This window comes from Monodelphis domestica, chromosome 8 (assembly GCF_027887165.1).
Source record: "Monodelphis domestica isolate mMonDom1 chromosome 8, mMonDom1.pri, whole genome shotgun sequence".
Classification (NCBI taxonomy): domain Eukaryota; kingdom Metazoa; phylum Chordata; class Mammalia; order Didelphimorphia; family Didelphidae; genus Monodelphis; species Monodelphis domestica.
Window position 1 is genome coordinate 165,145,241 of NC_077234.1, and position 14,095 is coordinate 165,159,335.

Genomic DNA, 14,095 nt, shown 5'->3' on the forward strand with positions numbered 1-14,095 from the left:
CAGAGTTTGATTCCAGGTGCATTTTGATCACTACTCTCCTGGTTCTAGCCCCATAGATTCCAGAGGGGTGTGAGGTCAAAGAAGCAGTGGCAGGTTCCAAGTCTTGGTCCAGCGTCCCCCCTGCTCCCAACACCCAACTTCAAGCTAGAGGCTTCTCTAGCTTACCCACAGCCAGGTGATGGAAAGCTTCTCTGGGATCTGAGGTCAGGCTTTCATGGATGGATCCTTTCCCTAATGCCCACATTTATCTGGACCTCTTTGGGAATCTGGCTTGGCAAAAAGCACTTACTGTAGTTTCTCTTTGGATTTTTTCTTTTAAATTAAAAAAAAATTCACTAAATATTTCCCATTTAAAAAATTAATTCATTTTTTTAAAAAAGTGAGTTCCAAATTCTATTCCTCCCTCATGCCCCTCCCCAGCCCCTTGAAAAGGCAAACAATTTGTTATCAATTATACATGGGAATTTAGGCACAATATTTCTATATTAGCCACGTTGTAAAAGAAAACACAAAAAAATTGCAAGGAAAATAAAGAAAGTGAAACAGTATGCTTCAATCTGCACTCAGGGTACATCTGTTCTCTCTCTGGAGGTGGATAACATTTTTCATTATAGAGCCTTTGAAATTCTTAGATAATTGTCTTGATCAGAGTAGCTAAATCTTTCATAGTTGGCCATCCTTACAATATTGTCTACAATATTCTCCTAGAAACTCACTTAACTTTGCATAAGTTCACATGTTTTCCTTATATGAATAATGGAATTTATAAAATATTATAGAATGTGAATAGAAATTATAGAAATAGAAATCATGGAAAAACTGACCAAGTTTTTCTGAAACCATTCTGCTTATCATTTCTTCTAGCACAATAGTATGGCATCACAATCCTATAGTATAGCTTGTTTAGCCATTCCCCCATTGAGGCATCATCAGCTCAGTTTCTAATTCTTTGTCACCTCAAAAAAGCTGCTAAAAATATTTTTGTACCCATAAGGTTCTTTTCCTTTTCCTTGGAGATACAGACCTCATATTAGTATTGCTGGGTCAAAGGACATAGAATTTTATAGTCCTTTGGACACAGCTCTACATTGTTCTCCAGAATGGTTTCACCAGCTCACAACTCCCCCAACAGTGCATTAGGTGTGAGATGGTATCTCAGAATTGTTTAATTTGCATTTCTAATTTAGAGTAGTTTTTCACATGACTATTGATAGTTTTGATTTCTTCTGAAAACTGCCTGTTTATATTATTTGAGCATTTATCAACTGAGGAAAGACTTTTTTTTAAACCTTAACTTCCGTCTTGGAATTAATATTGTGTATTGGTTCTAAGGCAGAAGAACAGCAAGGCCTCGGTAATGGGGGTTAAGTGACTTGCCCAGTCACACAGCTAGGAAGTGTCTGAGATCAAATTCGAACCCAGGACCTCCCATCCCTAGGCCTGGCTCCCAATCTACTGAATCACCCAGCTGCCTCCAGGAATGATTCATTTTAATAATTTTGATTCAGTTCCTTATATATTTGAGAAATGAGGCCTTTATAAGAAAGTTGTAAAATGCCATAAAGTTTTCTCCTGGTTTCTTGCTTTCCTTATTGTTCCTGATAATGATAATGATAATAATAACGATAAGGATAATAATGACTACATTCGTTCTGTTTGTGCAGAAACTTTTCGACTTCATGTAATTAAAATAATAATATTGCTTTCCATGATCCTTTCTGTCTCTTATTTGGTTATAAACTCATCCCTTATCCATAGAGCTGACAGGTAAATTTTTCCATGTTTACCCCAATTTATTTATATCACCTTTTGTCAAAAATTGTCAAATGATATCTTCTCTAGTTTGGGGAGGAAAAGAGATACCAAGGAATTTTAATATAACAGACAATAAGTTTAAAAATTAAAGAAAAAAAGGTTTGGTAACTTATTGAATAAATGGTGCAGTGGATAGAGTACCAAGACTTAAAAGTCACTAAGACTCACCTTTCTGAATTTTAATCTAGTTTCAGACACTCACTGGCTGAGTGACCCTGGACAAGTCACTTAATCCTATTTACCTGTTTTCTCATCATGGGGTCTGCATGGAGGGACAACATGCAAACAATTTTGTGTAAAATTTAAGTGAATCCTCCCCAAAGTCACAAGTTGTGGTTTGTCAGAGGCTACAACTAAAACCCCGGCTTCCTCTGTGTGCCATGGGGTCTGTGACTGGTTATTTCTTGGTGCATCCCATTCCTTCATCGGACTATAAAATCCATGTGGACAGGCAAAGGGATTTGTATTACCAATTGATCTATCTTTTCTTCCACCCCCTCCCCCTCTTATGCAGTGCTCAATTCAGTGAAACCACACAGAAAACAAGTCCTTTAAAATTGTGACTTTATTCTGAAATAGGGAAGAAATGTAGAGAGGATTTGTGGTGAGGCACAAATTAGTCTCTGTTGCTTTGGAGGTCTTAATCTAACACAAAATCTGAGATTCTATAAAAATAATCTCCAAGTACCCAGTTCTTTCTCTATACCCCTGCATATATTGGATGCTAAGAATAGTCTATTAGCAAACCAAGAGTCAAAGCTTTCCCCCCTTCTCAGTTCTTCAGACTAAACCAGCACATTACTAGGGAATTTTTAAATGGGCAAAAGCACACCTATTTATGGAATATGTTATGCTTTCAGAACCCATTTATACACATTATTTCATCTGAGCCTCACCAAAACCCTGTGGAGAAAGCAATGATACCATTTAACATTTAACATATGAGAAAACTAAGACAAAGGGCTAAATAATTTATCAGTCATAAATGCAGTAAGAATGAGAATCAGAACTCAAACCTAGACCAAATTTATATATAAATTGTTGATCCCATTTGGCTGCCCCCCTTGAAAATGAACAGTAGAAACTGCTTCTCTGGCACAAGCTATAGTTCAAATAACCCTCCTAGAAAGACAACATGGGGCCAGTTGGAAAGACTCCATGCAGTTACACATACTAGGTATCTTCTTAATAACTGGAGTGCAGCAATGAAGTGTCTTATCTTCCAACTTCAGCCCTGACTCTAATCCAGATGGGAATTATTCAGGTGAGCACCACAACTTTGGTTCTTGGGAGGTGACACATGAAATCCCTTTCCTTCTGCCACAGAATTTTTATTTGCAATTACACTCCAGGATCCTGCTTCTCCATCAAGGAGACTATTGAAAATAATTATCTTACGACATCTACCTTTTCAGAAAAAGTACTTGGGATTTTAAACATTTGAATTGTACAAAGTCAAAAAAGATCTAAATTTGGGTGATGATTCTAATGTACATGACCAGTCTGACTAAAGTTCCATGTGGTGTGTAGAACTACTAGGATTTTTCTTATTGTACTTGGCTTTTTGTCAACTACACCCAAGTTCAAATTTTGTCTTAAGTGTGTGCTATCTGTGTGACCCTGGGAAAGTCATTTAACCTCAATCTGACTCAATTTCCATAGCTATAAAAGGGAAGAAATGAGACCAGTTCAAGGTGGCAGCTTTATATTTTTTTAAGTTAGATTATAATTAGAAGCCCAGATCTCGAAAGAAAAGGAACAGAAGGTTTTTGCTTTTCGTGCAGAGGAAAAGGCAGCTAAGGAGGTGGCATTAGCAAACCAGGGCTTCAAGTCTCAAAACACCTGCTCATAATCCTATTAAGAGAATTTACTGGGAAAGAATCGTGCCTGCAAATTCTGTCTCCTCTTAGGTCTACAACACGATTAACCTAAGTTAAAGATAACCCCATGAACTAAAACCTTTTTTTATGCCAATTACAATTTAATAATAAACTCCTGAGCAGAGATGTCCGAAATGTGGCTTGTTATTCCATATTACAGACCTACACTGGCCGATTCTTTAAAATCTGTTCCAATAAACAAGGGAGATAAAAATCAACAGAGCTGATGAAAACATGGGGGGTGGGGGAGGAGCGGGGGGCCAGGGGAGTCCTCTTATATAGGTTCCACAATCAGAAAAAGTTTCCATTGGAATCTGGGCCGGAGCAACTAGTGTCAGCTGTTGGCCTGGCTTATTATCTTAAGGCAAACAAACAAAAAAAATTTCAGAAAAGAACACGAAAAAACGCCCGAGGAGTACGCGCTCTCACTACGGGGGCTGTGCCCGTGACCTTGGCCAGGGTGCCCCGCCGCGCCACACCCTCGGGCCAATCCGCGCCCCTGGAGCTGCACAGCGTGTGGCTGTAGCGGGGAAGCAGCGGAGCCGCAGCCCGAGGAAGGTGTCTAAGGGCCCAGGGGCGGAGCGGGAGAGCCCGGAGCTGGAGCCTAGAGTTGGGCGGGAAGATGGCGCTAAGACTGTGGCAGAATGTCTGCCGCGCTGCAGCGGCTGGTGCAGCTACTGCCGCGAGAGCCGGAGCTGGAGGTACCGCGGGACTCCTGGGAAATTTGTGAGTTTCTGCCCCCGCCCTCTACCCTTCAACCTTCCACACCAGGTGCCCTCGCCCCTCAATCGCCGCTACACTCTTATCTCTACCGCTCCCAGGTATGCAAAGAGAGCGGTCCCGGGTCTCTGTACACGTGTCTTCCGGGAACCGAATCCTTCTTCCCCCCCCTCCCCCTCCCAGAAAAGCCTTTCGGGTCTCCCCACACTGGCAAGCTCCTCCTCCTTCTCCGGCCCTTGCCTGCATGCACTAGGCGCCCTCTGGCCCAGTTGGCCTTTTGCCTTCTAACTAGAGACCCTTTCTGTTTCCTCCCCTCAAACCCTTTCACCCAATTCAGGCACTTTGAGCACTAATGCCTGCAGGGGGCTTTCAAGGACGTCTAGTCCTGAAGGAGACTGAGGCTGTGAGCCTTAGACGCTGCACTTGTTATAGATATATGTATAATGTATATTAGAGTTTACGGCTATTTCCCGTGCCCCTTTCTCCATTTTTTTGCCTTGGAAATACCAGGACCTCCAAAATTAAAGAAGCCAAACCCTCAAGAAGCAGAAAACAAAAACCTCCGTGACAATTGGGTGATGATATGAATCACATATAATTGTGCCAGATGAGCCACTAAAGTCCTAACCACCTTAATCCGTTTGGAACAGCCCTTTTAAAGGTGATGTCCAGAAAGTGTACACTGTGGCACAGTCTGCCAAGCTGATTGCAGAAAAACTCATCACCCCTGAGCAGGCCCCGCCACTCGATGAGTTGTTTTTGTTTTTTTCCTTTACTCCTGCCTTAGTAACTCCTGGAACCTTAAGCTGAAACCTGAGAGGGTTGTGGCTTACACTGTTAAAGGGAATAAATGAAATCATATATATTGGAAATAAAGTTGGGCGGGGGGGAAGGTTCTCTTTCAGAAGAAGGCTCCCCAGTATTTTAGTGAACCCCAAGCTGAGATCATGCTATTTTGGTAGAATTCTTCATGGAATCATAACTCAATCGCCTCTGCTTGGATATTTCGGAGTTCATCCTACCTAGTACTCAAATAGGCTGAGCATTATGCCTGGGGCCTGGAACTCCCCTATAAACGCTAGTTGGCTGTTATGGAGATATATACAGTAGTTATTCAAGCTCAGTATCCCACATTCCTCCATTCTCTCTCTTCATTCTTTAAGATCTTAGGTAGCTTGGTCCTTCATTAAGCTCTTGCTAGGATGCCCTAGGTCAGTGATGGTGACTGAGTGCTGTAGCCTACCCACTCAACCACCCCTCCCACAACCACCCGCGGAGCCCCGCCCTCCTTACCCACACAGCACACAGGGGGGGAGAAAGCTCTCCTATTGGATGCTAGGCAGTCCAGCCTGTAAAGTGAGGAATGTCCTCACCCTGAGTGGAGAGGGGAAGGGGAGTATGCATTTCCATTGGACTGCTAGTCAGAGGGCCGGTGAAGTGAAAAAATGTCAAGGGGGGGGGGGGCGCAGCTTCACCCGAGTCTCTCAACCTTACTAATAACGAACTGGGGAAAGGGGGCATGCGCACAGAGTGAGCTCTGCCATGCTGCCATCTTTTGGCATGTGTGCCATTGGTTCACCATCATGCCCTGGGAGGTCATCCCTCCTAAAACTTTTGGTGTAGAGATATAGTGAAAAAATCCAACAAGATGACATATTCCAAATTGTATCTATGTTTAAAGAAATGTCAAGAAACTTTACTGAAAACTGGTGATATTGTGTGCTTTGAATGAAGCTAGAAATTCTAAGAGGCAAAGGTGAGGATGGAATATATTCCAGATTTGGGATACTAGCGGGGGAGGGATGGGTGGGGAATGTCATATAGGGAAACAGCGAGTAGACCAGTTTGAGGGTGATGGGAGAGCAACATGAAATAAGACTGATTAGTGTCTGGTTAGGAATGATCCTGAAGCTTTAAATGTTAGATTGAGGATTTTGTATTTTAGACTAGAAGCTAAAGGAACCCACTGAAAGTGTTTCACTTGGGGATTGTCATAGTCAGATCGATATTTTAGGCATATCAATTTAACAGAGGTAAAGGTAGAAGGATAAAAGGTTGTGAGTAATTTCAGAGTTCATTGGCTTTTAGATTCAGAGATGGAAGGGATTTCAGGGGCCTATTTCTTTTGCTTTAATGGATTTGTATGTTACAATTGAATAGAAATTTAGTTTCCATATAGTGATATGAACATGATAAATTGACCTGTTTTTTGTAATTCGGGGGAGGTATGCATATAGATATGTATCTGAATAAGGGGATAGGAATTGGCAATATTATCTTAATATATAGGAGATATGACTAAGAAGGAATCAATTTTTTCCTCAAAATTTATTTTTATTTATTTTTTCAAATTAGTTTATTTTTTAATTTAAAATTCCAAATTCTCTTCCCAAACCCTTTTGCATCCACTGGGAAGGCAAGCAATATTATATCAACTATACATGTGAAATCATGTAAAACATTTTCATATTAGCCATATTTTTTAAAGAGCAAGAAAAATAAAGTGAGAAAATTATACTTCAATTTGTACTTAAAGTTCATCAGTTTTCTCTTTGCAAGTGGATAGCATTTTTTATTCATCAGTTCCTTGACTGTTGTATTTATCAGAGTAGCTAAGTCTTTCACACCTAGTCATTATTATAACATTGGTGTTACTGTGAATAATGATCTCCTGGTTCTTCTCACTTCACTTTGAATCAGTTCATATAGATCTTGTCATGTTTTTTTTTTAAACTACTCCCCTGGATATTTTTCACAGCACAATAGTACTCTATCACAATCACAACTTGTTCAGCCATTCCCCAACTGATAAGCATCTTCTCAATTTCCAATTCTTTGCCACCACAAAAAGAGCTACTATAAATCTTATATATATATATTAATATCTTATAAATTATATCTATAAATCCTTTTTATTTTTCTTTGATCTCTTTGGGAAACAGATTGGGTCAAAGGGCATATACACAGTTGTATAGCTTTTTTGGATATAGTTCCAAAGGAGGAATCCAAGTTGACAGTGATTTTAATAATTAGTGGTAGTTGGCCCCTGCCCAGGGTCATATTACTTCAAAAACCTACTGTTTTATTAGGTAACCCTCCCCTCTGGAGAGATGACCTCCTTGACAAGAAGTTGAATCTGAATTGTAATTTAAAAGTTTCCAAATTGGTTTGAGAGGGCTTTTCCTTGAAAAGCTATTGCAAATTAAGAGCATATTTATGTGTTGTTGGGGGGAAAAGGAATTCTAGAATATTTCTTGAAATGTGTTCTTAAAATTTTGTAGTAACATTGATTGGTAAAAGCATCTGAAAGGCAAACCAGGACAAAGCAGATAGACAAAATATCCATTGTAATATACAGAGTGGAAAAACATTTAGGTCCATATTTGTGTAGGGGTCTCCCCCCCCCCCCCCCCAACACACACACACATTACAAAAGCAAGCTGGGAAAATAGAAGACCAGACCTTGATTATTCAACATGTCTTAATAGTTCAGTAGCTCAAAGGTATGAAACTTGGTTTAGTGATGTACATAAGGTGCTTTTTAAAGCCTTGAATCACAGAATCAGTGTCAGATGTTATAATTATTGTTTTATTTAAGTTTTTCTTTCCCTTGCTTGAAGAACTAGTTCTCTGTTATTATCATGTTGATAGAATTTGGAAAGATTTGTCAAACGATTGATGGGCATAGTGTTCATAAAACCTATTAACTGCTATACTCCATTCTGTATTTGCTAACCATGTGGACACTAATACTGATATATAGAGACAAGTAACTGATCAGCTTAATATTTATGTGTATTGTTTGGCACATTTTAAAGGAGATAAATAACTGGAAAGAGTAGAACTGAACTCTTTTGTAACTATAATTGTTTCTTACAGTTTGTTTGTGACCCTGTATTGACTTTATTTTAATCTGTTGCCTTGAATACTAAATAAGATTTTTAAACATCTGAGTCAAAAAAAAATAAACTTACTAAATTAGAAGACCAGAGTGGTATTCAAAATTGTTATATGTGTATTAGACATGCTGATGAATCATCGATGAGTTTATATGAATGCTATACCAGAATCATGAAAGTGACTCTAAGGGGTACACGTATTTGCAGAATAGATACAAGGTAAATGTATAGGGAAGGGTTAGAGACATGGCCTCAGGAATGTGACAGAAGGTTTGCACATAAAAAAAGTGCCAGGCTGAATCTTTCTCCTCATTGGGGGAGGGGCCCCAGGAGGCTGGAATCTTGAGAAGCCAGAAGGTTCCTCTGAAGAGCAGTTGGTCTCTCAGTTTGGAGAAGTTGAAGAGAGAGGGCTGGTTAAGCCTTCCTCCTGAGGGTTACCCACCTTTTTCCTGCTAGTGACTGGAAATCCTTCCCCCCAACATTTCCCAATTGAAAAGACTACTGAAGAAGAACCTGAGAAAAGACATTTTGAATCTCTGTCAGACTTTATCTCAGCTCTTGGGCCCTGGGTCTGAACTGTGGCCAAGGGGCCAAATCCAGGGTCACTCAACCTATCTCTCAGGGGGCTCAGGCTGCCAAAGCCTGAGTTCCCCCCAAACTCAAGGAGAGAATGAAAGGGGTTAGTTAGAGAGAGAGAGACCTCCTTTTCCCCATTTTCCTTTTCCATTCTTTTCCCTGCCAGCCATTCCTTTGTACCCTAATTGAATTAATTTACATTAAAGTGGTTATCATTTCCTAAATTTGAATCAAGTGTAAGTGGAACAGCTTGAAGAAAGAGGGACATCTTCCTGAGAAGAAACATTTTAGGCTTTAGTAGTGAAGAACAAAGAGGGTCAAGAGCCATTCTGTGAGAGCAGCCACAGCTAAACATCAGCTGTCACTCCTAGATCCTGTTTCTTTTACCACCTACAAACTTTCTCCATTAAAGGAAGGTGGTGGTAGCTGGCCTTTTCTCTGGAACATCCATTGTTTTTCTCCTTTGATAGGGTAGCCCCTATCTGGTTGACCTTTTAAAGCCTGTTGCTTATACCTTATTAGATAATGGCAGAAGACATGGCATGAATGGACAATTCTTAACCCATACCTGACCTGGTATCAACACAAGATCAAAGGAAATTAATCACAGTGAAGCTATACAAGATTAATCTATAATCCTCATCCCTAAATATGGCATAACAAAAGAAATGTCAATAAGTTGGGTAACCAAGTTCTTTATGGTGTCTGACTATTAGCTGATAGGAGAGAGTGAATTAATCTAAGCAGTGATTCAGTCTATATTCCTACAGACAAAGCTACCTGAGTTCAAGAATCTATTAACACCCCTTTGGAAATTCTTATGTGCTCTATAAAGGGACTCCTAAAACTAAGAGGATGCTCTGGAATTGCTGGGGATGGATTGCCCCAGATGAATACTCTTCATACATTATGATTAGGTCCAGCCTAGTAGCCCAGGGAATCCATCACCATGATTTCACATTATTCTTTTTTCATTTACTCAACATTTCAGCTTAACTGGTTTAGCTTCTCATCCCAGGATACAGCATTGTAGTTCCTTTGTGCCTTTTTACAGGATGTTCCACATACCTGGAATACTGTTCCTTCTCACCTCTGCTTCTTCAGATGCCATGCTCCTATTAAGGCTCAGCTCAGGTGCTCCCTCCTGACTATTTGTTTTAGTTTCTCTAATTACTGGCACAAGATCTGGCACATAGAGTGTGTTTAATGAATGCTTATTGAATTAAATTAAATGGAAAAGTCATTACTCCACCCCTAATAATAAAGGAGAGATTAGAAAGACTGTACAAGATTCAGAGGTACATCATTTAAGTGGCAGGAATAGCATCCTTCTCAATAAAACCTTGAGTGGGAGAGAGTCCCACCTGTTGTTTTTTTTATTTTAGTTTTAGTTTATTTTTTAAAATGACTCAGATGTTTAATAGGATACTTGGATAGCAGTCCTGAAATTTTTGGCTTTGTCCCCTCCCTCATTCCTACCATTTGTGTTCCTATAATTTGAGTTAAGGAAGCAGCCACTGTTACGTTTGATTGTTGACTTGGGGAAGAGTTGGGTGTCAGATTAAGAATGCTAACTTGTGAGAACATAACTGGGAAGTCTGGACTGTAATGTGGAAAGCTGCCAGGTGGCAGAAGGTACAGCCTACCTGGTCAGTTGCTATTCTCATGGCTCTCTCAGCCTGGCCAAACTGTTTCCAGCTAGCAGACTATGTTAAAGGGAGGGTTGACTTCTCAGGCAATCAAAATACCATTGGGGTTACTGGGATGGGTTTGAATGTATTTTGCCAAGTGTAGTGTAACAAGAGTAGGATTACCCTGTTGTGTAGAGACAACAGATCTCCCACAAAAGGACATCAGAAATTCAGACCATTGGAGGGAGGGAGCAAACAGATGGGCAGCCCTAATGATGGGCAGGAAATTCCTAATCAACTGGGTTAAGTATCTGGCAAAGAGCCTCCCACTAGAGGAATGGGACACAGTGCCAAATCACCCAGTGCCACCTTCTGGAGTTTGCCTTTGTGCCATGAAATGACTTGACTCCTCTGGGATCTGCAGAAAGTCTGCTACTGGGCACAGTTTGATAGTCCTCTTCTGAATACTTTGAGGGTAGAAATAGGCCACCGGCACCTTCATTTTGGGGGTACCGGGGTGCTGACCAGTAACTACATCTATGCTATAAGAAAGTGGTAGGAATGGTGGAAGCCAGATTCTAGTGTCTATGGAAGTCTGTTCCCGGCCTCTTTTTTTGGCCTTTCTTTTTTGGATTTATTCTGGTTCATGGTCCTTATAGGAGAAAGTCAATTTTTAAAATCTGAACCTTCCCCCAGTAGAAAAATGGTTAATGGATATGAATAGGCAGTTCTCAAAGGAAGAAATCCAACTTTTCAACAGCCATATTTTTAAAAATTCTCTAAATCACCAGTAACAAGAAGAATGTAAATTAAAACAATCCTCGTTCCATCTTATACTCATCAGATTTGCAGGCAGGAGTGACAAAAACAGAAAATGATAAAGCTGTAGGAAAGCAGGGGCATTAATATGCTCTTGGTGGAGCTAAGGAAAATGATTTGAAACTGTGCCCCAGAGGTTACAAAATTGGGCATACCTGTTGACCCAGTAATATCAGTATTAGATCTGTGCCTCAAAAAAAATCAAAGAGGAAAAGGAGCCATATGTTCAAAAATATTTGTGGCATCTCTTTTTATGGTGGTAAAAACTGGAAATGAAGGAGCTGCTCATAAATTAGGAAATGGCTGAAGAAATCATGGCATATGAATGTAATGGAATATATTCTTGTATACTAAGAAATAATGAAAAGAACTGTTTCAGACAAGCCTGAAAAGATTTGTATAAACTGATGCAGAGTAAAGGGAGCAGCAACTGGAGAACAATATATACAATAGCAACATATTGTAAAGAAAACATTTAAAAGACTTAGAATTCTTTTTTTTCTTAAGACAGAATTCTGATCAATGTAGTGACCATGATTCCAACGGATGATGATGGAACACATTACATATCTCCTGACATAGGTTGATAAACTCAAAGTGAAGAATAAGATATACGTTTTTGGATTTGGATAACCAGGAAATCTCTTTTACTTGACTTTGAGTATCTGATATGAGTTTTATTTTTTTCTTTCAATTTTTTGGGGGAAGTATGAAAGAGGAGTAGAAGACTAGACATGGGGTTACTGAAATTAAAAAATAGTAGGAAAAGGCCATTTAATTTTTTTATACAGAAGATAACTGAATAAAGGTCAATAGGAAACCCAGATAAGATGGACAGTTTTGAAAATAATGTTGAATTTATAATATACTTAAAAAGCAAGCTGTTCATTATATAAATTCATAGTTTTATATTCTCTTTTTGTTGGTAAAAGTGCTTCTCTTAGTTAATGCTGATTAAGTTCAGAATAAAAAATAAATAAAATGATTTTTTTAAAGCATATTATAAACCCTAAAGGATAAAAAAAATCTAGGTTCCAAGGTTACTTCCTTAGTTTTTTGCAGATGCTTTTCTGTACTTTAGGGATGGGCCCTTGGGGGACTAGAGGGATGATTAAAAAGCAAAGAGAGAGTCAGCAAACCTGCTGGAAAGGGTCCACACTCATCACCCTGTCTGAGGGATGGAAGAGAGCAAAGAGCAAGGTCAGGAAAACATGGAGGGAGGAGTGTAGGGTTTTGATTAATGATGATTTACTTCATGCAGATAGTCAACCTGTCATTTTTTTGCTTCATCCCCTCCCCAACTCAGCTGAAGGCAACACAGCTGTGGGCTTGGACAGATGCCTTCTCCGTCCTTCACTGGAGTTCCTCTGATTCTTAGCCTCGGGAAATCCAATTTCTTTGCTGTTGGTTTTCTCCTTGGCCCAACTATAGACCCCTGTGCACTCCTTCTGTTCTAATTGGCCTGTCTTAATCATACTTTTGAACCAGATTCTTAAGACGTTCTATTTCTAAGATGAAGAAAAGCTTCCTCATTTGTTGTTCTGATGTAAAGTTTGGGTTCCATTTCTGTGGTGGCTGGGCCAAATGATAGCTACTAACTTGTTCACTAAAGACCAGATTTTTTGCCTTCATTGAGGTTGTCTTTCATGCCCAGCAGTGGCGGGTACATCCTGCTCCATCCTTGCCCAATAAGATCTTCTCATCTTTCAAGGACCATCTCAGGTGCCACCTACTAGAGATGCCCTCCTAGAATCTGCTAGAGATTGTTCTTCACTGTCAAATGCTTCAAAATCCCATTCAAAACCACACCATGATGAGGTTTCAGATTAGAATTTTAGTGAAGAGCTTTGAACAGAGAAAATGCTTATTGTATTGAATTTAATTCTACCATGAAGCCTCCCTTTTAATTTCTCCTGTGTGCATATCTGTTTCGCAGCTAGCAATAATTATTACTCATTCATTAAGTCTTCATTTTAAGGTTTGCAAAGTATTTTATAGATTTTATCTTATTTGATTTGCACAATAATACTGTGAGGTAGGTACTGTTGCTCCAACTTCATAAATGAGGAAACTGAGGCTCAGAAAAAAATAAATAATTTACCCAGAATTGACCAGGAAAGAAATGTCACAGGTAGATTTGAACCTAGATAATTACCATTTCTTCTTATTCTAAGTGGATGAGTTATCACCTTTGCATTTACTATCTATTGATCCTTTGGCTTTTTTTCTGCTTGGGCATGAGAGGCAACCCTAATTGCTACAGCTCTGTTTTTTTTTTCTTTAAGAAAAGTATTAAATTTTTTTTTCAATTACAAGTAGAAATGATTTTTGACAATTGTTTTCCAACATTTCATGATTCAATTTCCCTCCCTACCTCTCTGTCTCTCTCCCTGAGGTGATTGATATAGTCTAATAGAGGTTATCTGAAGGTTTCCTATAATATTTTTTCATATTCCCCATTTCTTAATATTCCATATACAATCAGAAACTCAAGAAGGAAATAAAGTACAGGATGGCATGTTTTGTTCTGTATTCAGAGTTCAACAGTTCCTTATGTGGCTGTGGAAATTTTATTTATTTTATTATGAGTCCCTTGGGTTTATCTTGTTTTGCTGATAATTATTTAGTCTTTCACAATTGGTCATTATAAAATATTTCTTTTTAATTTTATTTTTTTTCATTTCTTCATTTTTTATTGATTATTTAGAATATTTTTCCATGGTTACATGATTCATGTGCTTTCCCTCTCCTCTTC

The 14,095-nt window shown here is 39.2% G+C and overlaps 1 protein-coding gene across 2 annotated transcripts in view; it reads left to right on the forward strand.

The window, feature by feature from the left end:
- Positions 1 to 3,995: 3,995 nt before the first annotated feature.
- Positions 3,996 to 14,095, forward strand: part of CLYBL (citramalyl-CoA lyase) — a 347,758-nt gene continuing 337,658 nt past the window's right edge. The window contains exon 1 of one of the 2 annotated variants that reach the window (XM_007501343.3): positions 3,996 to 4,421. In XM_007501343.3, the coding sequence (XP_007501405.1) occupies positions 4,318 to 4,421 (104 nt within the window). In that variant the 5' untranslated portion in view covers positions 3,996 to 4,317. The remainder of the gene's footprint in view (positions 4,422 to 14,095) is intronic. The other variant, XM_016424947.2, reaches the window with a different exon arrangement.